The 27,622-nt window shown below is 59.1% G+C and overlaps 2 protein-coding genes across 6 annotated transcripts in view; both read left to right on the top strand.

The window, feature by feature from the left end:
* LOC127490177 (dynein regulatory complex subunit 3-like) overlaps positions 1–2,586 on the top strand; it is a 40,819-nt gene extending 38,233 nt beyond the window's left edge. For all 5 annotated transcript variants that reach the window (XM_070061663.1, XM_070061662.1, XM_070061665.1 and 2 more), the window contains one exon: positions 2,203–2,586. In XM_070061663.1, coding sequence (XP_069917764.1) covers positions 2,203–2,571 — 369 coding nt within the window. In that variant the 3' untranslated portion in view covers positions 2,572–2,586. The remainder of the gene's footprint in view (positions 1–2,202) is intronic.
* Positions 2,587–2,600: 14 nt separating this feature from the next.
* Positions 2,601–26,623, top strand: LOC138845930 (dynein regulatory complex subunit 3-like). Its single transcript, XM_070059981.1, has 8 exons — positions 2,601–2,681; positions 4,671–4,814; positions 5,352–5,462; positions 7,108–7,284; positions 11,829–11,957; positions 13,356–13,447; positions 14,300–14,481; positions 19,613–26,623. The coding sequence occupies exons 1-8, from the start codon at positions 2,601–2,603 to the stop codon at positions 19,789–19,791; spliced, it is 1,095 nt and encodes a 364-aa protein (XP_069916082.1). The 3' UTR covers positions 19,792–26,623.
* The last annotated feature ends 999 nt before the right edge of the window (positions 26,624–27,622 follow it).

Genomic DNA, 27,622 nt, shown 5'->3' on the forward strand with positions numbered 1-27,622 from the left:
CTCTCCTCTGCCAGTTCACTCCCCAAATGGCCACAACAGCCGAGGGGAGGGCCACATCGAAGCCAGGAGCCGGGAACTCCATTCAGATCCCCCACTTGAGTGACAGGGATCCAAGCGGGTGCTTCCCAGGTGCAGGGGCATGGAACCGGATCAGAAGCAAAGCAGCCGGGACTCAGACAGTACTCCAGTGTGGGGTCCCCAGACAGCATCTCAACCCATGAGCCACAGCGCCCATTTCAAAACACGCAGACTTTGAAGCAAAATCAGGGCCCCCGGGAAAGAGCCTCTGTTACCCCCTCACCCTCTGTACCTGCGTCCCTGGCCGAGACCACAGCTGCGGCCAGGCATCCTGGCTCTGTCCAGCTGCCCTCCAAGCCCCGCCCTCATGTCCCGTCTCCACCCCCGTTAGCAGCCCACTCCACTGCCTGCGCCATATTCCGATGCCACGCGATGTACTTCCCCCGTCCCTTGGAGGTGGACGCTGAAGTTGCTCCAAGCTGGTGGCATCACACAGACCACCTCAGATGTCCTTGAACCCCAGGATGACCTCGAGCAGGGGTCACGTGCGCCTGGGTCAGCCCACATGTAAGATACACTCCCAGCGAGGGTTGCTGGACCAGAAGGCAGGTGCATCTTCAATCTGGACGGCTCTGCCAGCTCGGCCTCCGGGGAAGTGGAACCGTTTATAAACCTCCCGGTGTGGCCCGCTGCCTGTCAACTTTCTATAGCGCGCTCGCTTCTGAGGCTTTTCTCTTTGCCTGCCAACAAGCTGAGAAATGGAATCTCACCGGGAGATCTCTAAAAAATGAAATCAGGCCCCGTCTTTTCTCATACACGCTTCAAACTCCACTGGCTTCCATCATCCTTAGAGCAAAATCCAAACCCTCGACCACAGCCTGCATGTTTTTTTTTTTTTTAAGATTTATTTATTTATTTGAGAGGCAGAGTTTCAGACAGACAGAGGGAGAGACAGAGAGAAAGGTCTTCCATCCGCTGGTTCACTCCCCAGATGACCGCAATGGCCAGAGCTGGGTCGATCTGAAGCCAGGAGCCAGGAGCTTCTTCCAGGTCTCCCACGTGGGTAGCAGGGGCCCAAGCACTTGAGCCATCTTCTACTGCTTTCCCAGGCCACAGAGGGAGCTGGATCCGAAGTGGAACAGCTGGGACTTGAACCGGTGCCCATATGGGATGCTAGCGCCACAGGGGGAGGCTTAGCCTACTGTACCACAGCACTGGCCCCAGCCAGCATGGTCTTACATGAACCAGCCCCTGACCTTGTCTCCACACTTGTATCAAGTCTTTCCTCCATCATACTGCAGCTGCCCCAGCCTTTCTCTGTTCCTGGTGTACCCTGAACTTGTCGCTGCCCCAGGGCCTTTGCCCGTGCTGTTTTGGCTCCTGAGAAAGTGCTCTCCTTGCACTACCACCACTGGCTCCCTCCCGTCTCCCATAAATGCCACCTCTCACGGTCGGTGCTGTCTTTACGTTCCTTGTAGCACTTTGCCTAGTCTGTGATGATGCTACTTAATTTTAAAAACACTCCCAGCACCACCCACCGTGTAAGCTCTGGGGTCCACGTGGGCTTTGGTCTCCCTGGGCACACACCTGAGGCTTGCTGCCTGCTTGGTCGTGAATGCTATTTATTATGACTGACGGCCTTGGGCGCAGTTCCGACACTGGGCGCTGGGAGGCGCTGTGCGCTGCGGTTCTAGCGCAGCTGCGCATGGCTGTCTCCCGCTGGCTGGCCGCCGGTCTTGATCCATTTGATGGATGAGATGGGGTGGGGGTGGGGCATCCACGAAGCCCTGCCCCGAGGGCCCACAGACGACAACCACCACAGCCCTAACTTGGCTTCTGTGTCTGGATGTCAGGCGCCTTTCATCTGGGCCTTGCTTTACGACGGCTGTAACACACGTAACATCCCTCCGCTCATTCCTCATTCTACACGCACTGAGGCTTAGGGGAACTTGCCCAAGGCCCCATAGCTGGGATTGGAGCTCCCGTCTGTCCGTGCCTGATCCAATATCTCAGGGCAATACCTAGTCCCCTACCTGCAGGCCTGGACCCCCACCCACCCACTCTGCACCTGTGCCCCACCCCCGCCCTGCCTGAGGCCTGAAGGTGCCAGGGCCCTCCCGGCTGCAGGGAGAAGGCGGGGGTGTGTTTCCAGGCAGCCAGGACGGAGCGTCCTCTCCTCCCCAGCTCGTCTACCTGCGGCGGTTCAAGTGCCTGCGCACGCTCAGCCTCGCCGGGAACCCCATCGCCCAAGCGGAGGACTACAAGATGTTCATCTACGCCTACCTGCCCGACCTCGTGTACCTGGACTTCCGGCGCATCGGTGACCACATGGCACGTGTCTTCCCCCTCCCCCACCCCCGTGGGGTCCCGCAGTACCTGCGTGGGTGCCCTCTCGCCCAGGCTCCCAGCAACCAGGGCTCCCCCATCTCTGCGCATTGTCCCAAGGCCACCTCGCAGCCACTGTGTGGTTTCCTAAAGGAAACAGTGAAGAGGGCTCCCCCCTACCCCCTCCACCCTGGTCTCTGTGACCCCGGGAGCAATATTAAGAGCTAGCTGTTATTGGGCATTCATCAATCAAGCCCATGGCGCCGTCTCACCACCAGCCAGCCGGGACCCTGCTGTCGTCCCAGTGGCCAAACTGGCGCTCAAGGGCGGGGACTCCAGTGGGCGGGGCTGGAGCTGGGAGTCAGTCCCTGTGAGTGAGCTGCCTGCCTGTGGGAGGGTCTTCCTGCTGCCCCCTGCCTGCCTCCCTCCCCGCCCCCCATCCCCTGCTGTGAAGCCCTTGCTTCTCACTCTGGGCCGTGCCATCCATTGTGGGAAGGAGTGGCAGGGGGTGGGGGGTACTGACCCATTGGGACTGGGGTGGCACCTTGAGTCGGGCCAGCTGACCTGCCTGCTGGTACCTGTCCTGCAGACAGGAGCTGTGTTGAGCACTAAAATGACCCCCAGGGTGGGGGACACCTGGAGAGGCAGGCAGGAGGGTGGGCCCCCAGCCTCAACTCTGAGCCCCTAGAACCTACAGTGAGAGGAGCCCCTCTCTCCTGGGTGGGCCAAGGTGCCGTCCAAGCACGTGGTCCCCTGCCCACCAGCACTGCTGTGGAGGCTTAGAGAGGAGGTGACCTCAGGGGGAGTCCCCTCCTCCCGCCACAGGCTTTCTTTTGTCCCTGCATGGGACCGGAAGCTGAGACTACAGCTGTATCTATTTTATTTATTTTATTAAAAAGATTTATGTGTTTATTTGAAAGTCAGAGTTACACAGAGAGAGGAGAGCCAGAGAGAGAGAGAGAGAGGTCTTCCATCGCTGGTTCACTCCCCAATTGGCCTGATCCGAAGCCAGGAGCCAGGAGCTTCTTCCAGGTCTCCCACGTGGGTGCAGGGGCCCAAGCACGTGGGCCATCCTCCACTGCCTTCCCGGGCCACAGCAGAGAGCTGGATCAGAAGTGGAGCAGCCGGGACTAGAACCGGCGCCCATATGGGATGCGGACACTGCAGGCGGCAGCTTTATCTGTGATGCCACAGCAGTGCCTCACCCCTTTTTTTTATTTTAAAGATTTATTGGTTGATTTGTTTCTTTGGAAGGCAGAGTTACAGAAAGACAGAAGAGATTTCTCATCTGCTGGTTCACTCCCTAAATGGCTTGCAAACAGGCCAAACCCAGGAGCCGGAAACTCCATCCGGGTCTCCCACGTGGGTGGCAGGGGCCCAAGCACTTGGGTCATGTTCCGGTTCCCCAGGTGCATCAGTAGGGAGTGGAGCAGCTGGGGCTCACGCGGGATGCTGGCATCGCAGGCCAGTGCTTGACCCGCTGTGCCCGCTGAGCCACAGCACGGGCCCCTGAGCCAGTTTTAAAGGCAACGGTGCTCTCGGATGCTGGGTTGGCCACATACCTGTTTGAGTGTGCTCTTCTTGTTATGAAACCATGGGGCACCTTGGACCTGCACCTATAGAGAGCATAAAATCTGTTCTCTTTATAGTAATAAAAACATCATAAAAATAGGACAGAGGAAGGTGTTAGCTGTAAGTTGTTTGGGACGCCCGCATCCCATATCGGGAGCCCCGGCTACTCCCCTTCTGATCCAGCTCCCTGCCGATGCCCATCCCGGGAAAGCAGCGGAAGACAGCCCAAATACTTGGGTCCCTGCCACCCACGTGGGAGACCCGGATGGAGTTCTGGGCTCCTGGTTTCAGTCTGGCCCAGCGCTGGCTGTTAACAGGCATATGGGGAGTGAACCAGCAGATGGAAGATGTCTTTCTCTCTCTCTCTCTCTCTCACTGCCTTTCAATGTTTTTTATTTTAAAATCTAACAATAAAATAATTTAGAAAAGAAAGGCTCTCACTGAGCAGTGCCCCAGCACCCCCCCCAGCACAGCAGGGGTCGGGGGCTGGGGGATGAGGGGCAGGGGAGGGCGCTCAGGGTCCCAGAAGCAAACCAAGGCCCCCTCCAGACTCAGACCCTCGCCTAGAATCATCCGGACAAATCGGAAACGAAACCCAGGCTCTTGAAGGGGCCTTCTCAGCTCCCTAATTTCCCTGGGACCCCTCAGCCAACCTTGCCTTGTGAAGGGGTCTGTCCGGCCCTGGCCCCTCCCCCAGCCCACGGCAGGGAGGGAAGTGGTGGTGGTGGGGACATCCAGGCGAGCTCTGCTAACAGTGCCACCTGCTGTTCTCCGGCCAGAAAGAACTCGCAGAGGCAAAGCACCAGTACAGCACGGACGAGCTGAAACACCGGGAGCACCTGGCGCAGGCCCGGCTGGAGGCCGAGCAGGCCCAGCGCGCGGAGCTGGAGGCGCACAAGGTCTCTCGCGGACGGACACGTTCAACGCAGGCCCGCCGGGATCCCTGGGCGCCCTGGGAGAAATCGTGCCCCACGCACAGGCCACGAAGCCCTCCCCGCCCCGCCCACCTCCCTGGGGCTGGCTCCAACCACAGCGCAGACTCCCGGTCGGTCCTGTCCCGCGCTTGCTGGCGTACCCCTGCGTCCAACACTCTGGGCTGCGAGAGGGTGCTACAGTCTTGCGCCTTAAGACCCTCGGGCAGACGTCCCCTCCCCACACACCCTCCACCACGGCATGGCATGCCAGAAACAGGCTGAACATGGCCTCCCGCCATGAGCCCCACCCCTCCGTGCAGCCAGACCGAAGCAGCCTCGCACCTGCTGTTCCTTCTGCCTGGGAGGCACCCCTCCACCACCCCCTCCCGCCGCCCCTCTACCTCGGAGAGGGTTGAAGCCCAAGGGGTAGTGTCTGTGTTAGTGCCCAGCCGGGGGGCCGTGCCCAGCGCGTCCTCCCTGGAGCCCGCCTGGGTCACCGCGGGGCCCTGTTTCTGCCCGCAGGCTGCCTTCGTGGACCGCCTGAACGACTCCTTCCTGTTTGACAGCATGTACACTGAAGATGTGGAAGGCAACAAGCTGTCCTACCTGCCCGGCGTCGGGGAGCTGCTGGAGACATATCCGCCCCGGCTCTCGCCGCCTCTTGTCTGGCAGAGCCTGCTCACGGAGCCCCCAGCCCCTGCTGGGACTGTTTCCCCATCCTGGGCCAGGCTGAAGTCAGACGCCTGGACCTCCATCTGGGTTTTCCATGTCAGTGGCGGAGGCCCAAGCACTTGGGCTATCTTCTTTTTTTTTTTTTTTTTTTTTTTTTTTTTTTTTTTTTTACAGGCAGAGTGGACAGTGAGAGAGAGAGACAGAGAGAAAGGTCTTAGAAAGGTCTTCCTTTGCCGTTGGTTCACCCTCCAATGGCCGCCGTGGCCGGCGCGCTGCGGCCGGTGCACCGCGCTGATCCGCTGGCAGGAGCCAGGAGCCAGGTGCTTTTCCTGGTCTCCCATGGGGTGCAGGGCCCAAGCACTTGGGCCATCCTCCACTGCACTCCCTGGCCACAGCAGAGAGCTGGCCTGGAAGAGGGGCAACCAGGACAGAATCCGGTGCCCCAACCGGGACTAGAACCCGGTGTGCTGGCGCCGCTAGGCGGAGGAGGGCTATCTTCTTTTTTAAATTTTATTTATTTATTAGAAAGGCAGAGTTACAGAGATGCAGAGGCAGAGACAGAGAGAGGTTTCGCATCCATTGGTTCACTCCCCAAATGGCTGCAACAGCCGGAGTTGGGCTGATCTGAAGCCAGGAGCTTCTTCCGGGTCTCCCACACAGGTGCAGGCACCCAAGGACTTGGGTCATTTTCTGCTTTCCCAGGCCATAGCAGAGAGCTGGATCGGAAGTGGAGCACCTGGGACTAGAACCGGCGCCCATATGGGATAACAGCACTGTAGGCAGAGGCTTTGCCCTCTGCACCACGGCACCAGCCCCATGTTAAGTTGTTACAACAGAAGGTTCGTGGATACCAGCAGTCACTGGGCGAGACTTGACACCTCAAGGCCTAAGCAGCCTGTTGTGTGGGGGTGGGGCTGGTGGAGCCGCTGTCCGGCAGGTGCTCTCGTGAAAGTGGCCCAGCGGGTGTGTGACAGTCCCTTTGATCAGGCACATCTTGCGCTGCCAGCCCCCCCCCCCCCCGCCCCGCAGCCTGCCTTGGCTCTGCTTTGCCAAGGTATGACACGGATGACTCTGTTTTCAAATCTTGACAATTTTCCCAGTGGCAGTGGCGGGGCCAGGACTTGAACCTGGATCCTCCACTTCCACCCCTGGCCCCTCCACCCCCACCTACCCCACCCCAGCACAGCTGAGCAGCAAAACGGGCCCTCTGCCCAAGCCCATCTCGGTCACACACCAGAGACAATGCACACCACCTCATCCCCTGGCCAGGGCTGGCTCCTCGGGCTGCCAGCCCCTCCCTGTCCCGCCAGGTCCCCAGGCAGTCTGTTTGGGGCCTGCTCTGCCCTGTGGGTTCTGCCCGTGGTCCCCAGCTCCTTCCCCCACCAGGCCTCCGATGGTGGCGAGACCTCAGCCACACCATTACCCTCTGAATCTCCAGTGCCAGGTCTCTGGGCCCTCAGTGGCTTCCTCCATCAGACGAGACCCTGAGTTCGAGTCCTGCACACACACACGTTCAGCGTAGCAAGCCCTTGCACCCTTGTGGCCCTCCCCGGTGGCCTGCTCCAAGGGAGAGAGACGCTGCCCTGAGCTTCCTTAACGTCCACCCACCTACAAGGACAAATTTGTCACCATCTGCGTGAACATTTTCGAGTACGGCCTGAAACAGCAGGAAAAGCGGAAGATCGAGCTGGACACGTTTACTGAGTGCATCCAGGAGGCGATCCAGGAGAACCAGGAGCAGGGCAAACTCAAGATCGCCCAGTTCGAGGAGAAGCACTCGCTGGTAGGGCCCGCCCCTCCCGAAGCCGCAGCTCTGCGCCCGCCGAAGGGCTGCAGCACCTGTGCCCCTGCTGGCCCTTGCGGCCCAGGCCAGGGGGTCACGCAGCCGCGAGCAGCAGAGCCAAGGCCCAGCCCACTCACCGCCTCCACTGCTGCTCCACTGTGGCCACGAAGGTGGGGCTGTGGCTCCATCCTATAACATGCCCAGGGGTTCAAGGTCATCCTCGCCCTGCATGACCTCATCTGTTAACTGTCGCTATTTTATTTTATTTATTTGTTTGGAAGGCAGAGTTCAAGAGGGGCAGAGAGAGAGAGAGAGAGAGAGAGAGAGGTCTTCCTGGTTCACTCCCCCAAATGGCCACAATGGCCAGAGCTGAGCCGATTCAAAACCAGGAGCCTGGATCTTTTTCCGGGACTCCCAACGCAGGTGCAGGGGCCCAAGGACTTGGGCCATCTTCCACTGCTTTCCCAGGCCATAGCAGAGAGCTGGATCGGAAGTGGGGCAGCCGGGACTTGAACCGGCGCCCATATGGGATGCCGGCACTGCAGGTGGCAGCTTTACCCGCTACGCCATAGCGCTGGCCCCAGGATGTCCTTTTTTATTTATTTGAAAGGCGGAGCGGCAGAGAGAGAGGGAGAGAGACAGAGAAATCCCAGCCACTGCATCAAGCTCTCCAAACAGGGACAGGAGCTTCCCAGGCATTTAAACAGGGAGCTGGATCGGAGCAGAGCAGCCAGGGACTGGAACTGGCGCTCATAAGGGGTGCCAGTGTCGCAACCCTGGCCCCACACTTGTGACGCCTCTTTTCTGGTCCCAGTGGCCATTGGGTTTGGGATGGCAGGGGGTCAGCCGGTCAGTGCTTCCTGGAGCAACAGGTACCTCTGGGGAAGCAGGAGCAGCTAGAACGGGGCTGATGAGGACTCTGCTCCCAGGGTCTGGAGTGGCTGCCTCCTCCTACAAGGCCACCAGGCATGAGCTGACTCGCCTGAGCCTGGGTCCAGGGCAGTGGAGCTTGCCCAGCTGCACAGAGCGGGCCTGGGGCCGGGCGCCCTCCTTGAAGGCCTTGTGGGCCTGGCCTGCGGGCACTGGGGCTGGCCAGAGCTCCCCAGGTGTTTCAGAGTCCACTGTCTGGGGAGATCCCAGGACCCACAGGCCCTGAAGGCCCCCTACCCCTCCCCGTTGCACGTAACACCTGCTGCTGGTACACAGTGACTCCCACAATGCTTGTGGCCCAGCTGCGCCCCGCAGAGCCATTTTATTTTCTCCTGAGCAAGGCGAGCTGCACCTGTCCTCCAACCATCGTTATCTCCTATTCTGTCAACTACGTCTGCCTGTGTTTGCCCTTACCCATTTTTTTTTCTATTTGGTTTTTGGTTTCTCGGTCTTTCTCACTCTCTGTGCCTCTTTCTTTAAAAAGAAAAAAAATTACCATATAGGAGTGCTTTAGAGATTTCCAGGTGAGCCCTGTCTCCGTGAGATGAGTCGCAAACATTTCCCCCACTTTGCTGTTCGTCTTGCCATCTTGTCTGTGTTGCATCTCACCATTGCGATTTTTATTGCAATTTTCACTTTATTTGAAGCAGGGTGGGGACAGAGAGAGAGCTTTCACGTACTGCAGGGGTGAGGAACATCCAGCCCAGGGGCCACATAAGGCCCTCCAAATCATTAAGTCTGGCCTTGCCGAGGCAACCATAGGCAGGACTCAAAATCCAGTCGATCTATAGCAGGCTAATTAATTTCGTATGGGCCATGAATGATATTACAAATACCCAAAAGGCCCTTGGCAGAAAAAAATGTCCCCCATCCCTGCTGCTAGTTCCCTCTCCAAATGTCCCCTCAGCCAGGTATGGGTCTGGCTGAGTTGGGATCTCCCACGCGGGGCAGGGACCCACGTGCTGTATCGGTCACCAACAGCTCCCCAGGGTATCAGCAGGAAGCCGGATCAGAAGGGGAGTAGCTGGAACTCGAACCTAGCACTTGGGTATGCGAGGTGGGCACCCCGAGCAGAGACTCAACTCTTGCACCCGACACCCACCTGGCCACTCAGTGTTAATTTTTTTTAACGTGGTATTTGTCAGTCTGTTTTGTTGCTAGTATTCGGGAAGGAATTCTTCACTCAGAGATCATTGGAAAAACCCCGTGTTCTTTCATTAGCACTTCCATGGTTTGCTTTCTTTCTTTTTTTTTTTTTTAAAGATTTGAAAGAGCTACACAGAGAGAGGAGAGAGAGAGAGAGAGAGAGAGAGAGAGAGAGGTCTTCCATCCACTGGTTCACTCCACAATTGGCCGCACTAGCCAGGGCTGCGCTGATCCAAAGCCAGGAGCCAGGAGCTGCTTCCAGGTCTCCCACATAGGTGCAGGGGCCCAAGGACTTGGGCCATCTTCTACTGCTTCCCCAGGCCACAGCAGAGAGCTGGATTGGAAGTGGAGCAGCTGGGATTCGAACTGGTGCCCATTTGTGATGCCGGCGCTGCAGGCAGTGGCTTTACCCGCTACGCTACAGCGCCGGTCCCCCATGGGTTTATGTCTTTCATGGGAATCTTCCCTCCCATCAGGTCAGGGAGCCAGCTCTGTCTTTCTCCCGATGGGGAAACCATGATGAGAACAGCGCTCATCCCTCCGAATCATGCCCAGTTACTCTGTCCTCCGGCGGGACTGATGCCAAGCATCCACGAGACAAGTGGACGTGGCACCTGGCACCAGGGGCGTCCCGGGCCTTCCCTGGTGACAGCTGGCATGCAGTGCCACCCTCAGCCTGGCTCGTTCTCTCCCCCCGCCAGAGCACCCTCTCCCTCCAGATGGGTCCAGGATCCACGTCTCCCACTTGCCCCCTGGGGTTGCCTGTGGGTGCGGCTGCCTCTTCCCTGTCCAGCACCTCTCCTGACCTGTGCCTGCTATAGGAGCCCCTGGAGCCCACGGTGTGTGCCAGGCCTCCCGCACAAGGCCCATGGTCCCCAGGACCCTGTGAGCGCAGGAAGCCTGGGAGACGCTAAGCGGCCGTGCCAAGCTTACACTGCACATCGTGGGTCAGCTCCACCTGACTCCGATATTACAGGACAGACAAAATTGCTTGTCTGCCCCCTTTGGGGGGAGGGGTCTCTGACCAGGACCAAGAATGAAATACCTTGAGGACCAGGTGTCGTGGTGTTAGCAGCAGGTTAAGCCACCGCTGGAGTCAGGCTATCACATATCAGGGTGCCTGGTTCGAGTCCCAGCTACTTCACTTCCGGTCCAGTTCCTGCTTGTGCTCACCTTGGGAGTCAGCAGCAGCTGATGGCTCAAGTGCCGGCGTCCCCATCACCCGTGTGGGAGACCTGGATGGCATTGCAGGCTCGTGCCATCAGCCTGGTCCAGCCAGGGCTGTTGGGGGCATTTAGGAGTGCACCAGTGGATGGAAGATTCCCTCTCTCTCTCTCATTCTCTGTCTCTCTCTGTGTCTCCCTCAAGTAAATAAAAGCAAATACATTTTTTTAAAAAATGCAATCTGGCCGACACCGCGGCTCACTAGGCTAATCCTCCACCTAGCGGCACCAGCACACTGGGTTCTAGTCCCGGTCGGGGCGCCAGATTCTGTCCCGGTTGCCCCTCTTCCAGGCCAGCCCTCTGCTGTGGCCTGGGAGTGCAGTGGAGGATGGCCCAAGTGCTTGGCCCTGCACCCCATGGGAGACCAGGAGAAGCACCTGGCTCCTGCCTTCAGGTCGGCGCAGCACTGGCCGTGGTGGCCATTTGGGGGTGAACCAACGGAAGGAAGACCTCTCTCTCTGTCTCTCTCTCACTGTCTAACTCTGCCTGTCCAAAAAAAAAAAAAAAGCAACCTGCACGAGACAGATGAAGAGGGGAAAAGCATACACATTTTATTCCATGATGTGCACATGTACATTTTATTTAGTGATCTCTATATTACGCACCAGAGTAACGGGAAGACCCAAAGACACAGCTGGGGCTGGAATCTTAGCACAAAATTGGACAAAGAGCTGCACCCTGTGAAAACGACCAGAACAGTGTGATTAGACCAGGGCCGGGCACGGCGGCGCAGGACCAACGGACAGAGAAGGCTCACGTGCGCAGTGGTCCCTTGGCCCCCCGCCTCCAAGCTCTGGTTGCTGCGGACAGCAATGGCTTCTTCCGGGCAGGGGGCGGGGCACAGGAAAGGGCACGTCTCACCTGCTCTTTCAAGGTAAAAAAAAAAAAAAAGCAGAGGAGACAGATGACTTCTTGCAGCTGCGGTCTTCAAGCGTCTTCGGCTCAAAAGCGATCCACATGGCAAAGTGGTGTGGCGTAGGGGGTTGCGCTCAGAAGCCCCCCGAGCCCCGGCACCTTCCACCTGGCCCTGCTCGCAGGGACAGAAGCCCACGCGAGCAGCGGCGAGCCCCGGTTGGTGCCCGTGAGCCTGTGCTTCAGCATTCCCCTTTTACAGACAGGGAAACTGAGGCAGGAGAGAGGGCCGGTGGCTTCTGCAAGCTCGCAAGGCTGGCACCTGCCGGGGTGGGGGGGGGAACCTCAGCTCTCCCGCTGCGGCTGGCTCAAGCCCTGGCTTTGTCCCGCAGAGCCTAAGCAACATCCGCGAGGCATCAGAGCTGCCCACCGCGGAGAGGATCGCGGAGTGCGACCAGGACATCACCGAGCTGTTCAACGCGCTCATGACCCTGGAGATGCAGCTGGCGGAGCAGCTGGAGGTGAGGCGGGCCGGGGGGGATGGGCGGGCGCAGGTGCCACCTGGTCCCGCAGCTGCGCGCGCACCTGTGACCCGCAGACCACCCACCCACCCTGGGCGCGCGCCCCTGTTGCACACTCGGCGCCTGCCAGCCCGGCGTCTGCTTTTCGTCCATTTAAAAAACTCAGACGGGAAGGGGTCCTTGCAGGGGAACTGAAGAGTGAGCCCCTTCCCACATCACCTTCTCCCCCACATCCTGGGAGAGCCCCGAGCCTCCTCCGTGGGGAAGGGTTTCTGATGCGACCTCAGAAGCGGGGCCGGGTGCCCACGAGACCAGGCGGGCCACCCCACCCCCACTCTCACGCGCGCGCACGCAGCTTGGGGACCAGACCGAAGCACCTGCCGCTCAGCACGCGGTAGAAATGATACCGGATGGCTGCTGGAGCAGCCGGGCGAGCCTCGCGTGTTCCCCGGGAGGAGGAGCGCGGGCCCGGAGTGGGAAGGGATGTGACAATGACTGGAACCTCATTAGGGGCTGCCACGGCTGGGCCAAGAGGTAGCGCCGAATCGATACTCAAGTGATTCCTCCGCCGCTGGGGGATGGATTCCCCCCTTCCCGTCCCAGGCAGAGGCTGGCTCGCCCCGCAGCTGGGGACTTGCAAAGGCAGCTGAGCGCTGGCCGGCTGGCGGCCCTGGGGAGGGCTGGGCCGCTGCTCTCCCACGCAGTCCAGGCAGGGAGACCACGTTCCAACATCCACGTGTCTCCCGGAGCCCAGGCACTGCCCTATTTGTGTTACCAGGAAGCGGCTGGGCCTGCAGACCCGCGCTCGGCCCCCTCCCCCCTCCCCTGTGCACCTGCACCAGCTGCGGCCCACCGCGGATCAGGCGGGGCGGGGGGGGGGGGGTGTCCGCGCTCCAGAGGGAGCCAGCAGAAGTCCCCACGTAGGCCTCTGTGCCCTTCTAAGCGCAGGAAGCAACACTGATGGGGAGAGTTCTGGGGTAACAGCCAGCGCTCATGGCGGGGGGGGGGGCACTCTGCTCAGCAGCCTGCAAAGCATTCTGTGGGAAACCCATTTCACAGATGAGGAAGTCGAGGCTCAGGGAGGTCAGGTGACTTTCCCAGAGTCACACACAGTGGTGGAGCTGGGACGCGGCCCCTGAGGGCTGCCTCCAGCGTTTGTCTGTTGAGTGTGTGTGTGTATGGGGGGGGGGGGGTTGAGAGGAGTCAGGCTGTGACAGGTGGGCCCGGCACAGGGCACCGACATGACACTTCGGAGGGTGCTGGCGATGAGTGAGTCGGGCCTGAGAGGGCACGGTGGCTGGTGTGTGAGCGGGCAGGCGGCTGCTCGGTCCCCAGGGTGTTTATGCCGTGGTGCTGGGCGTCTGAAGACGCACAGTGACTCTGCGTTCTCATTTCCAGACCATAAGCATGTTTGAGAGGAACATTGTCGACCTGGTGGGGCTCTTCATTGAGAACGTGCAAAGCCTATATCCTAGCTGCTGCGGCCCAGGGTAGGGAGGGCTGCCCTGGCCTCCAGGGGGAGTGAGGGCCAGGAAGGGTGAAGCAAACCCAGCAAGGACCCCTTGCCGGCAGCGTCTGCAGGGTCATGCCCTCACCCCTCCCACCCAGTGCCCTAAGCTCCTCCCAATCAGTATCTTAGGCACCTCCCACTCAGTGCCCTAGGCACCTCCCACCCAATGCCTTAAGCTCCTCCCACTCAGTGCCCTAGGCACCTCCCACCCAGTGTCTCAGAGACCTTCCACTCAGTGTCCTAAGCTCCTCCTACCCAGTGTCCTAGGCACCTCCCACTCAGCCCCCTAAGCTCCTCCTACCCAGTGTTTAGGCACCTCCCACCCAATGCCCTAAGCTCCTCCCACCCAGTACCCTAGGTACCTCCCACCCAGTGTCTTAGAGACCTTCCACTCAGTGCCCTAAGCTCCTCCCACTCAGTCCCCTAGGCACCTCCCACTCAGCCCCCTAAGCTCCTCCCACTCAGTCCCCTAGGCACCTCCCACCCAGTGTCTTAGAGACCTTCCACTCAGTGCCTTAAGCTCCTCCTACCCAGTCCCCTAGGCACCTCCCACCCAGCCCCCTAAGCTCCTCCTACCCAGTGTCCTAGGACCTCCCACCCAGCCCCCTAAGCTCCTCCCACTCAGTCCCCTAGGCACCTCCCACTCAGCCCCTTAAGCTCCTCCTACCCAGTGTCTTAGGCACCTCCCACCCAGCCCCCTAAGCTCCTCCTACCCTGTGGGCAGTGAAGGCGATGAAGCCACCTTTGGCCCTGGCAGCCTGGCCCTGGCTGAGCCACTCGGCCTGCCATGCACCTGCTAGAGCCCCTACCCCCGCCCCGGCCGCCACCCCAGGGGCACAGGGCAGCCCCGGCCAGCTGTCCTGGGACCTTTGCTTGACTCCCGGCGGGACGATGGCGCAGTGTCGGGACCTGGAGAACCACCACCACGAGAAGCTGCTGGAGATCTCCATCAACACCCTGGAGAAGATGGTCAAGGGCGAGCCGGACGAGGACCTGCCCGACGACGTGCGAGCGGTGAGTGCGGCCGCGGGGGAGGGCCCCCCCCCCAGACAGGAAGCCCGCAGCAGGTGCCCGGTGGGGGCGCCGTCAGCCAAGGAGGGCGCGAGGAGGGGGTGGCGTCAGTTTTCCAGCAGGCCGGGGCTTCTGGAACTTTCTACAAGACACCACTACAAACGTGTCGCGTCTGAGGTGGCCCCCGCGTGCAGGTCGTCTTACTTTTAGCAGCATGGTTCCTGATGCAACGGGACGTTCTCCCGCTTCCCACCGGCCCGGTCCAGGGATGGACGTGGGCAGGAAGCGAGAGGCAGCCCAGGCTCCCCGCTCCTTGCCCGGGGCCTGTGCACGGGTGGGCCCAGCTGCAGACACAGCCCTGGCCTGTGTATGTGTTTGGGACAAAGCCCAGGCTTTGACAGGAAGGGCCCGGGGCCTGGAAGGTGTCCCAGCATGCCTGCTGCTGGCATTCCACATTCTCAGCTTCTCTCCCCTGCCCTGCTGGTCACGCCAAGCCCAGTCACCGCCACCCTGTGCGTTCAGCCCCAGAAGAACCCTCTCGGGCTGCCCTCCAGCCTGTGACACTGTTGCCTGCTAATGGCTTCCTGTGGCTCCTAGATCAAGCTCTTCCTGCAGCCCACCACACGCCGATGACCGGGCCTGCCCTGCGTCAGCAACTGCCTCTCGCCCTTCTCATGCCCGGTTCCCAGTGCCCCGGCCTGAGCCAGTCCCATCTCCCGGGCAGCTGAGAGTCCAGCTCTCCGGTGTGCTCTTCCTGTGGTCTCTGTGCCCCTGAGACCCCAGCTCCAGCGTCCGCCCCTTGGAGGAGACACCCTCAGGGTCTCTGTCTTGCATTGCCATCCCTCGCTGTCTGGTGTAGGTGGGTCTCCCTCTGTCTGTCTCTCTGTGCGGGCAGCAGGGCACGGGGCACAGCATGGAAGCCGGGAGGCGTCCCCAGATGGTGCAGGTGTGTGCACCACGCCCTCCTCTGTCACGTGCTCGGCTGATTCCTGCAGACACAGCCTCTGTCCCACGGTCCCAGACAGACAGACAGACAGACGCCCGACAGCATGGGGGACAGGGCTTCTCTGTCCCCGGCTTTGCCTCTCTCAGCCACGAACCACAGCTGAATGGTGCTGTGTGTTGTTGATGGCGGTGTTTTTAAGATTTATTTCTTGATTTGAAAGTCAGAGTTACACAGAGAGGGAGAGACAGAGAGTAAGATCGTCTATCCACTGGTTCACTCTCCAAGTGGTCGCAATGGCCAGGGCTGGGCCAGGAGCCTGGAACTCCATCCGGGTCTCCCACGTGGGTGCAGGGGCCCCAGCACTTGGGCCATCTGCTGATGCTTTTCCCAGGCCCTAGCAGGGAGCTGGATCAGAAGAGGAGCAGCCGGGACTCGAACTGGCGCCCACAGGTTATACTGGCACTGCAGGTAGCGGCTTTGCCTGCTACGCCACAGTGTTAACCCCAGCCGACTGCTGTGGGCCAGCAGAGGAGAGTGCCACCCTCCTGGAGCCGGGAGGCAAGGCTGCCCCAGAGAGAGCCCGCTCTGGAATCGTCCACACAGCAATACCGACTGCCCCGCCCCGCCGCAGCTCTGTGACACCCAGTGGGTACAGGACAGACAGGTGCTCGCTCCCACGGCCGCAACACTGCCAGAAACATGGGTCCCGGAGGCCGAGGGCTGAGAACCAGGCCGGGCTGGTGCTTCCGGTGGCCAGCCCCCCTTCCCACCCATCTACCGCCGGCTCGTGAGGCCTGGGAACCCTGGGGTGGCACCTGCTGACCGAGGCAGCCGGCAGTGCAGAGCCCCCCCCCCCCCACCGAGGGCCCCATGATCCGTGTCACTCACTGCACCCACAGAGGTGCTTCGGTAGGCACCTTGAAAACTGTCACTTTTGGGAGCATTTTGGATTTACGAATCCCCCCCCCCCCCACACACACACATACACATACTGGGGATGTTCAAACTGGTAAAGTCTATGCAAATGATATTTCAAGAATCTCAAAAAAAAAAAAAAAGCTTCAAAACTGGAAGCACTTCCGGCCTGGGCACTTTTGCATGGGGCATACCCGACCTGTCTATCACCCTTGTTTACAGATGAGGGACAGCAGGTGCACCTGGGGCTGGCAGAGGTCGGGCGTACTGGCCGAGGTGCCAGAGCTTTCAAGGACCAGGCTCTAGGGTGACTGAAGCAGAGCCTGGGCTGTTGTCACTGTAGAGCCACCACGGGGACCCTCACTGTGGACTCCAGTTGGGGGGGAGGCGTCCAGGCGCTGGACTTGAGCCCACAGGCCACTTGACCTCAAGTGAAACTGCACTTTTTTTTGTTTGTTTTTGAAAGTCAGAGTTAGAGAAGGAGAGGGAGAGAGAGAGAGAGAGAGAGAGAGAGAGAGAGAGAGAGAGAGGTCTTCTATCCGCTGGTTCACTCCCCAATTGGCCACAACTGCTGGAGCTGCGCTGATCTGAAGCCAGGAGCCAGGAGCTTCTTCCGGGTCTCCCATGCAGGTGCAGGGGCCCAAGGACTTGGGCCATCTTCCACTGCTTTCCCAGGCCACAGCAGAGAGCTGGATCAGAAGTGGAGCAGCCAGGACTCAAACTGGCGCCCATATGGGATGCGGACACTGCAGGGGGCGGCTTTACCCACTACGCCACAGCTCCAGCCTGACCCCAAGATTTTGCAACAATGTCCACTGTGCAAAAATTGAGCTCCTCTTATGTGGTGATGAGCGCCACCCGGTGGAGTCCCATGGATGAGGCCGTCTCTCAAGAAGGGATTTGTGTTCCTAGGGCTAGACTCGCCTGGAGCTGGCGGCCAGGGAGGGCCCAAGTGACTGCAGGCCTGAGGAGCCCCAGCCGGGCCCAGGAGGCTGCCTCCCTCCCCTGGCACAAGTCCCTGCCCCATCAGGCTGAGCGGCTCCTTTGTGGGTGGGGGTGAGGACTTGTGGGGTCCTGGGCGCCCTGGGGTGGGAGATGGATAGGATGACCTGATTGATTGCCGGCACCACAGGGGCTCTCCGGGGTGGGGGTGGGGTACCAGCTCTCAGAAGCGCCCCTGAGCAGTGGCTTGGGAAGACATGTATCTGCACAGCCGTGAGACCCAGACAGAGGGGGGGTGGCACAGCAGTGGCCCCTGCCTCGCCCCGGAACTCTGCAGCAGCTGCAGGGGAGTCTGGAACAGTCTCTCCGTAAGAACTACTCCTGGGCTGCTGTGGGTACGGGGGCATACTGGAGACCGGGGAGTGGGGCAGAGGAGGGGCGTGTCCAGCTCCCAGGGCACAGGATACCAGGACAGGCTCAGAGCCCCGGCAGGGCCTGCTGCTGCTCTACCTCGCAAGCAGGTTTTGGCGGGAGGAGCCAGGCCCTCCCTAACAACGCAGACTGTCTCGCAGGGGTGGGGAAGGGCTGGCCCACAAAGGGGGCTGGCACTATGGTGTAATGGGCTAAGCCTCCACCTGCAACACTGGCATCCCATAGGGGCGCCGGTTCGAGTCCCAGCTGCTCCATTTCCAGTCCAGTTCTCTGCTAATGCACCTGGGAAAGCAGCAGAGGATGGCCCGAGTGCTTGGGCCCCTACTACCCACATGGGTGACCCTGGCTCCTGGCTTCGGACTGGCCCAGCTCTGGCCATTGCAGCCATTTGGGGAGTGAACAAGCAGATGGAAAACCATCCTCCACCCCCACCACCCACCTCTGCCTTTCAAATAGATGTTTAAAAAAATAACAATAATTCCAGTATGAGCAGCAGAGGCCAGCCCGATCCCAAGCACAGCACAGTCCAGGAGAGAACAGAAGTGGCCGCCCCCTCCAGGTCACCTGGAGACCAGAACTGACAGCTCCCATTCCTACCTAACCACCTTGGTCCAGGCTGCCTTCGTTGGCCCCTTACAAACGGCACGCAGGCCATGGTATCCAAGCAGGCTGCCGGCCGGGCGCATGGCCTCTCCAGAGCCCCTCTCTGCGCTCGGGCTCCGGGGGAGACCCATCGCTCCGCCTGGCTTCAGAGGGCAGCCACGACGACCCACTTCCCAGGGTGAAGGAGGAGCCGGGAGGACGGATCGACGCGCTGGCGGCTATTTCTAGAATAACCAGGACGCCCACTTCTGAGCCCTTGCCTGAGGCTCTTGGTGGGCAGATGGCACACTTGTTCTTTTTTCATTTTCATGTGAAAGGCAGAGACAGAGAGAGAGCAAGAGAGGGAAACGGTGGGGTGATCAGTATACTGGAGCACTCCCCGCGAAGACCCACGACGGGCTGGGCCAGGCCAAAGCCGCGAGCCCAGGATTCGATCCTGTCCCTCCCCAGCCCAGCCACCAGCCTGTAGCAGACGCGCAGAATCGGCCAATGTCTACATCAGCTCCAGCATCATGGAAGAGATCCGTGAAACATAGTCAAGAGCAGAGGCCTGGTCGGGGTCAAAAGCCACAGTCCTGAAGGATGTGGAGCACAGACGTTTCTGGAAAGAGCAGGCAGGGGTCCTGGCAGTCCAGGCACAACAGGCAAAGCTCCTCAGGCTGAGACAGGCAGGTCGGGCTCTGGGCATGTGCCAGGGGAGTCCCCGGCCGCAGAGGCAGCTGTGGGGCGTGCGGGTGATGACGGGGGAGCAGCAGGGCCCTCCATGGGGACAGCCCCCGACCCAGGCTCTGCTTCTCCGGGATCTGAGATCGCACTGGCTTCGGGCTGGGAAAGAGGGAGGAGAGCAGGTTCTGGGTCCCCGCCAGCCTGTGTCCCGCCACGCCTGCCCATCCCCGGGGCTGTGGGCAGACAGGGAAGTCTGTAGTGTCGTCGGGTCATTCCACACTCACCGTTGCCGGCACAAGCTTCGTGCCACGACACCTTCAGGGTTGCAGCGTTTGACACTGATGTGCTGGGATCCGGATCTGAAAAATGTGCTCTCTCATCTGTCGTCTGCTGTGAGTCTCAGCGGTCGGTTCTGATGCTCACAAACTGGGTTTCACCTCCCTCCCTCCCTCCCTTTCTCTCCCTCCCTCCCTCCTTCCTTTCTCTCCCTCCCTCACTCCCTCCTTCCTTTCTCTCCCTCCCTCCCTTCCTCCTTCCCTCCTCTCTCCCTCCTCCCTCCCTCCCTCCCTTCTCCCTTCCTCCTCTCTCCCTCCTTCCTTTCTTTCTCCCTCCCTCCCTTCCAAAATGCAGGTTCCTGGGTTCCACCCTCTGACCCACTCAGTTGGATCCCCTGTGGAATCTGCATCTCCTGCAAGTCTACAGGCGAGCCTGTGTGCACCTGCGGATCTGAGCCAGGGCTGTCCACCTCTCACGTTGTGCCGGGGACCCCTTGGCAGGCCGGTGAAGCCTACAAACCCGAAGATCTCTGAAGGCAGAGAATGGAACACGTGAGATTTCAGAGGACGCCGATTTACGTTGAGAACTAAGGATCAACATGTGAAACAAAACCAACGTGTGATCAGTGGCGCACGGCTGCCTTGCCTCCCCTCCCCTCGCCGATGCATTACATAGCAAGGCCAGGCAGCAAGCCGAACGACCAGGAGAGTTTGGAGGGAACGTGGAGTGGTGACAATTCCAGGTGCCTGCCGCCTCCACCACGCGACGTGATTTGGAAGCCGCCCCGCCCGTGGTGGCCTGGGACCTGTCTTCGTAACCCAAGGAAGGCACTGCAGACCTGGACGTCCACCTTCCCCCCTCTTTGATTTCATGAGCCCCTCGCCAGCCACAGAGTACAGGTTAGGTGCCGGTAGCCCGCGTGGGGGGATGGACGGCGTGCGTGCAGGAGCTTGGGGATGTATGTCAGAGCCTACTGTGGGTGTGCGTGCATATGTGCACGCCCACACCTCCGTGATATTTCTGCCGCTGTGCCTGAAGGAGACTGAAGACGGGCTATTTAAAGTCACTCACGGTCTCGGTGGGAAGAAGCGCAGCTAGCCAGTGTATTTAAAGACAGAGCCTCAGCCAAGGCTGAGGTCAAGTTCAAGGCCTAATCACGAACACGAAGGCATCTAAGACACATGCTGGGCTCTGAGGGCCAGTCCCCTGCCTCCATGAGAAGAGGGAGACCCTGGAACACGCACCCCTCGGCGAGTGAGCTCCCAGTTCTGTAACAGAACGTCACAGCCGTCACGCTGACCTGGATGGGTTTCCAAGCAGGTGCTACCAGCCAGGCCATAAAAAAAACAACAAAAAATAGCAGTGTTTTCCAGCACAGGCTCTGCAAAGCACGGGTCTTGGAAATGATGCTCTGTAACTTTATTTTATTTTTTTTGTGGGTTTTTTTTTTTTTGGTGGTTCAATGAGTTTGAGAGTCGGCTGAAAAACAAGCAGGTGAGGCAGCCTGTTCCGTCGTGTTCAGCTCAGCAGTTTCTTGCCCTCGTTGGTATCTGGAATCTCCTGGCACCTTAAAGAAACACTTGATAAAAATTACCCACCTCGCCAAGGGTCTGATTTAACGGGGCTGCAGGGGGCCTGGTCGAGGCATCATTAGCCAGAGACCTTGTCTCAGGTTCCCAGGGCTGCCGTAACCAAGGACCACCAGCTGCTCGGCTAAGAACAGCAGAAATCTCTTCTCTGCCAGCTCTGGGGGCTGGCAGTCTGAAATCCAGGCGTGCAGGGGCCCACGTGTGGCACAGCAGCTTAGGCTGCTGTCCATCTGTGTCCCGGCTGCTCTGTTTCCAGGCCAGCTCCTGGCTAATGACCCTGGGAAGGCAGCAGAAGATGGCCCAAGTGCTTGGGCCCCTGTCACCCACGTGGGAGACGTGGATGGAGCTCCTGGCCTCCATCTATGGCCTGGCCCAGCCCTGGCTGTGGCAGCCATTTAGGGAGGAACCAGGAGAAGATATCTCTCTGTCTTCCTTTCTGTGTCGCTCTGCCTTTAAAAATAAATACATAAATCTTAAAAATAAAAAGAGACCAAAGGGAGATTCTGGTCCACACCTCTCTCCCGGATTCTGATGGTGGCTGGGACTCCTAGATCTTTCTTGGCTTGTGTCTTCCTTGGCTTCTCTGTGGCTGTGTCACTCCACTCTGCCTCCTCCATCACACGGCCTCCACCGTGCGGTCTCTCTGTTCACCTTATAAGCGCACCTGTCACGTGTGGTGAAAGGGCCACCCTACTGCACACAGCACAATGTCCTCTTCCCTTGATGGCATCGTCGAGGGAGCTGTTTCTAAATGCGGCCACAGACCCAGGCACTGGGGGCTAGGACTTCCCTGCCTGTATCTTTTGGGGGATACCAGTCAGCCCCCACCAGACTCCCTTTACCCAGAATTCCTGGGCTCTGCTCAGAGAAATGCTGCCCACTGGAATTTTAAATTCCGAGCAAGCTTCCTGTAAAATCGCCAAGATGAATTGGTTCCACAAGCAATTCCCCCGGGGGCAGACCTTCTGAACTGTGTCTGGAACGGCCGGGCAGCAGGTTGCCAAAGAGGGCGCTCCTGCGCAGATGATGTTGTTTTTGGAGTGGGCGATCTCAGAGCCGTCGTCTGCAGTCTGCAGGAGCAGCCACCAGCAGGGAGGGGTCCGCTCACCTGGGACCAGCTGGGCAGGTGCAGGCGTGGAAGAGCAAGGTGCAAAACGCAACCCTCGCTCAGTCCCCTAACTGTTCCCTACGCTGCAAGCGACTGAGTTCTATCACCTGGTTTTTTGGGTAGTGTTTGATCACAAAATTAATTTGGCAGTTGAAGAGAGAGAGAGAGAGAGACAGACAGACAGACACCATCTGCTGGTTCCCTACTCAGATGCCTGCGATAGTCAGGGCTGGTCTGGGATTGCGCCTGGAGCCTGGAACAAGCCAGATCTGCCACGTGGTGGCTGGGACCCGATTACTCGCCCCGTCACCGCCGCTCCAAGGATCGGCATTAGCAGGAAGCCGGAGTCGGGAGCCATGTGGAGAGGCAGGAGTGGCACCGAAGTCCACGCTGGCTCTGAGGGTTCTTTTCCATCGCTCCACGGCACGCGTCTGAAAATAACGATACGCTCGCAGCACAGGACTGCTGAGAATTCAGCGAGGTGTGGGTTCCAGTGCTTGGGAATGAAATGTCTGGGGAAGAACGGGATCACTACAGGGGTGACGGAGCCCACTGCCGGGGGCGTTGTCAGCCCGGTCGTGGGCGCTGGCCCCGGGGCAGCATTTTGAAGTCAAGTCCATGGCCGCCTGCCTGCCCACTTCCCACTGTACAGCCTCACTCTCCTTAAACCTCACCTGCCCTTGCTAAATGTGGCTCTGTGGTTGACCTGCTGCGCGTCTGCTTGTGGTTTGGGCTGTGCAAAGTGGAGCTGCTGATGGCAACAGTTGCTTCTCAGGGTTGGAGAGGGGCTCCGCTCGGGAAAGGGGAGGAAGCCAGGCCTTCCTGCCATCGGAGGACTGAGCCCTGGCCGGGGGCGTGGCGGGGTTGGGAGTGCTGAGGACCTGGTGCCATCCCGCTTGCCCTCGGGGAGACCGTTCTCGAAAGCCTTGGCCCTGAGAATACTCCAGGGCTTCCGGGGAGCTGGAGACGCAGGTGGTAGCTGGGAACAGAGTGCTGGGGGCAGCCAGCAGGGACACGGCGCCTTCCCTGCACTGGGAGCTGCAGGAGGGTGATGTCAAAGGAGAGGGGAGGGGCCGGAGTGCTGGTGCAGCCGCCACAGGCGGTGACACCTGCATCCCACAACCATTGGAGTCCCCACTGCTCCACTTCTGATCCAGCTCCTTGCTAATATGCCTGGGAAAGCAGTGGAGGATGGCTCAAGTGCGTGGGCCCCTGCACTCTGAGCTCCTGGCTCCTAGTTTCTGATGTGCTGAGCAACCATCTGGGGAGTGAACCAGCGGATGGAAGATCTCTCTCTCTCTCTCTCTCTCTCTCTCTCTGTGTGTGTGTGTGCGTGCATGTCTACCTCTCTGTAACTCTTTCAAATAAACAAATCTTTTTTTTTTTTAAATAAGCAGCAGGAAGGCTTGGGGAGACCTCCTGGTAGGTGGTTATTCATGGAGAGTGGAGGCTGGGTCTTGCCTCTGAGAGTGAGGCTCTCCTCAACAGGTGCAGCACGAACTTGGAGGGGCGAGGTCTCTGGGAACAGAGCTCCATGGGCTTCCTGGCTTCTGTCCCGTCCACCCCTGCCCGAGTCACCTGGGGCCACTACCCATGACTCAGTACAAAGGTCACCTCTGCTGGTATCCAGGCACTGCAGACAGATCAGGGAAAAAGAGAATTCAGAGAGGTGCTACGTTGGCTCCCAAGTTTTTGAAATCCATGCAAGGTTTATTTCATAATATGCATTTCCAGGATTTTTTAGGTGAAATTTAGTTATTTGAAAGGGAGGGAGAGAGGAAAGGCAGAGGGGAGAGAGAGAGAGAGAGAGAGAGAGAGAGAGAGAGAGACTTCCACTGCACTGCTTCATTCCCCAGGTGCCTGCAACAGCTGGGACTAGGCTGAGCTGAAGCTGGGAGCTGGGAATTCAGTCTGGGTCCCCACGTGGGTGGCAGGGCCCCCGCTGCTTCAGCCACCACCCGCGCCTCCCAGAGCATGCGTTAGAAGGAAGGAAGCTGGAACTGGGAGCAGAGCAGCGCCTGGGCCCAGGTACTCAGCCATGGAGTGCAGGTGTCTCTTAGGAACTCTACGGACACCTGGACGACAGGGCTTGGCACTTCCTTGGATCTGCCAGGAGGAAAGACTTTAGTAACTCGTAAGCTGAGCTTGGGTGTTTCCTGTTGGAAACGGTTGGGACGAGGAGGGCTTCATATACTTGCATAGGCATAATGAGATATCTTGGGCACAGGGCCCAAAACTAAGCAAGAAATTTGTATATGTTTCATAGACACGTTATGGATATAGCTGAACGCAATTTGATGCACTATTTTAGATAATTTTCTACATAGAACAAAGGGTATGGACTGGACCCGTCACAATTATGTCTTCATGTCAACACTCAAAAATCTTGACATGGAAGTTTCTGGACTTTGGAATGTTCTGGATTCGAAGGGCTCAACCCGAGTCATCCTTTCTTTGCGGCGGATGGAGGAGGCCTAAGGAACCTGGAGTGGTGAGTGAGGAAGAGCCCGGGGCTCCCATCCTCCGCGCCTTTCACCGCTGTGCACCTGTCTTCATGCTCACCTGGAAGCCGAGCTATTGGTAAAGACACCCTGCAGGTCTGGAATCAGAGGGTCTGTGTCCCGTCTCCTGGTGACGGGGGCAGCGTGTGCGACAAAGGCCCACTGCCTCTTGCAGAAACACAAACAAACAAGACGCACAGACAAGCAGCTTGCTCAACTTCACTTGGTCCTTCCTCTGCAGTTAAAGTTTTAAGAAATCAATACCTGGGGCCAGAGCTGTGGTGCAGCGGGTTAATGCCCTGGCCTGAAGCGCCAGCATCCCATATGGGCACAGGTTCAAGTCCTGGCTGGTCCTCTTCCGATTCAGCTCTCTGCTGTGGCCTGGGAAAGCAGTAGAAGATGGTCCAAGTCCTCGGGCCCCTGCGCCCACGTGGGAGACCTGGAGAAAGCTCCTGGCTCCTGGCTTCGAATCGGCACAGCTTTCTGGCTGTTGCAGCCATTTGGGGAGTGAGCTGGTGGATGGAAGTTCTCTCTCTACCTCTCTCTGTAAGTCTTTCAAATAAATAAAAATAAATCGTTGTAAGAAAAAGAATCAACACGTGCCCAGGCCCCACGCAAACGAGGGAGCCAGTGCAAAGAGGGAAAGATACTAAGGCAGGGAAGGAGGAGAGGGCTCTGTGGGTACTTAGGAGCCTGGAGAGCCCAGGCCCAGCAGCCCTGCAGGTCTGACCTCCTCGTCGCCGCCTTCCGGGGTGAGTCGCGTCTTAGGGGGTGTGAATCCCCCTCTCTCCTTCGGAACATTTTCTCGCGGAGTGGGAACGACTGCATAAGCCAAGCCCGTTCTGTTGTGGCAATGTTTCCCAGCTGCTCACAATTTATTTCCGGCTCCTCAGTACTTGTTTACTGTCCAGGAGGAACGAGCCAGCGCTCAGTACAAAGGTCACCGAGGAAAGATCTCGGACAGGGGGCGGGCCGTGGCCACCGGGCTGCTGGGCTCCTCTGGGCTCTTCTGCAGAGGGGACCGACCAGGCGCTCATTAGCCCAGCCCTGGATCCCTGGGGAGCTCCAGCCCTGGTCTCTGCTCTCTGCCCGCTCCCTGCCCCTCCCAACAGCCAGGATGGTTAGTTAACCTTAGCAACCAGTTGTCTACGCAAGAACCTCAGCTTCCCGGCTCTCGCAGCGGCTGTGTGACAAGTCAAGGTTACCTTGCAGAACGAGCAGGAGGGGCGAAATGGATCCATCGACACGATGTGAGTCAGCCCCGTGACGTCATCCGGGGCTCAGCCGGATCCCATTAATTTTGACTGTGTGAGCGCATCACCCGTCGGAGAGAGACAGCCGGCGACGGAGCGCATGCGGAAGCGCACACACGGACACGCGCTCGCCGCCGCCACCCGGCCACGCGTGCACTCCTATTATTAGCGCAGCGAGTCGGTGTGGAGAGGGATTTTTCTGACAGCGTTAATGAGGGTGACCTTCAGGTGGGGGTGCACAGGCTGCAGGGGAGGGGAGGGAACGGAGACCTTGACATTCGTCTCTCTGGAAGGCATGGTGGGGCTCACGGGATGAGGCCTCTGCCCTCCCCGCGTGTTCCCCCGAGGCCTCTTTTCCGCGTGCCCTTAGCTTGCCTGCCTCCGGCTCTGGGTTTGAGAAGCCAGGCATGCAGGTCACCCCCAGGCCTGATGGCCAGCTTCCTCCGCCTTATCTGCGTTCTCTGGTTCCCTGTCGTCCGAGAAGGCCTGTAGGGGGCGCCATTCAGACTCCTGGGACGGGCCTGTCCTGGGCGAAGGGCCCTGCGGTTGGACCTGCACGGGGCATGAGTCCCAGTGTTTTTCTAGTTCTTCCTCTAAAAAAACGGGACTAAGAAAACCCAACCAGCCTGCACACACACAGCTGCACAGGCTGGGCGCTGCACCACTCAAGGGGGCACAGCGACTAGGGGGCACGGCGGTGGGGGCCCTGGAGCTGTGCAGAGCAGGGGTGCTGCCTGCCTGCCTGCCTGTCTCAGAGCTAGCTGATGGTCCCGTGAGACAACCCACGGTTACTGCCTCCTGCTCTTGGTTCTTCTGATTTCCGTAGAATGTGACCCGGGGCCCCCTGGCTCAGGGTGGGAGCCTATGTGCCTCCTGTTTTTTTTTTTTTTTTTTTTTTTTTTAACTTGAGAGGCAGAGTTAGAGAGAGAGAGAGAGATCTTCCATCTATCTGTTGGTTCACTCCCCAGATGGCTGCAACAACCAAGGTTGAGCCAGGCTGAAGCCAGGAGCCAGGAGCTTCTTCCGGGTCTCCCACGTGGGCACAGGGACCCAAGGACCTGGACCATCTTCTGCCTTCCCAGGCCATCAGCAGGGAGCTGGATTGGAAGTGGAGCAGCCAGGACTCGAACCGGCGCCCATATGGGATGCTGGCGCTGCAGGTGGATGCTTAACCCACTACTCCACGTGCTGGCCTCTGTATTCTTCCCTGTGACCTGTCTTGGTGAACCTGACCTTCCTGATACCTGAGACCTGGGGTTTCCAATAGCAGAAGAGGGGTGGAGAGATCACAAGTACTCCAGGGCTCTTCTGGGTCAAGCTCGCCTTAAATGGAGGGGGTTGGAGAGGGAAGCTGGCTGCAGGGGGCCGAGCCTCATTCCAGGGTGGGAAGCCTCAGGCACCTGCCACTCAGCGGATGGCTCGGAGGTTGTACTACTAAGGCAACAGGATCTGTGATTGACAGGTGAGATTCCTAACATGCATTGTAGCGCGGGTTTTCACTGGCCCCTCAGTTGTGCCTGGCCATTAACACAGTGTGCACTATGCTGGGCTGGGCGGGAGGCAGCGGCTGTCCCGGGCTCAGGCCAGGCTGGAGTGAGCTAGGTGATTAAGGATCAGAGGCCCTAGGGGACCCCAGGGTGTTCAGAGATGGGGAAGCTGCAGCCCATTGTGGAGATGTTCGGTCTTGCAGAAGTATCTCCCTGCGAGGGGAGCCGGCTCGGATTCCCCGCAAGCCGTGCAATGGAATGATACACACAGCTCTAGGAAAATACGGGTTTTGGGGACTCAGCCTGGAGGACTACACGGAATCAGTATTTGGCTTTAGCTGATAGTTTTCAAGCAATTGAAAAAAAATTCAACTGACTCATAAGAATTGGTGTACCGTGCAACGTCTCAGCGTCTAGAAGATCAAA

The sequence above is a fragment of the Oryctolagus cuniculus genome, chromosome 17, assembly GCF_964237555.1.
Source record: "Oryctolagus cuniculus chromosome 17, mOryCun1.1, whole genome shotgun sequence".
In the NCBI taxonomy this organism is placed as follows: Eukaryota; Metazoa; Chordata; class Mammalia; order Lagomorpha; family Leporidae; genus Oryctolagus; species Oryctolagus cuniculus.

Excerpts from the sequence above, each read along its gene's own strand:
- LOC138845930 (XM_070059981.1), top strand. The coding sequence starts at position 2,601 with ATGGCGCCGTCTCACCACCAGCCAGCCGGGACCCTGCTGTCGTCCCAG. Across the intron at positions 5,463-7,107 it reads GCGTCGGGGAGCTGCTGGAG|ACCTACAAGGACAAATTTGT; the intron begins ACATATCCGCCC and ends TAACGTCCACCC. Across the intron at positions 11,958-13,355 it reads AGCTGGCGGAGCAGCTGGAG|ACCATAAGCATGTTTGAGAG; the intron begins GTGAGGCGGGCC and ends TCTCATTTCCAG.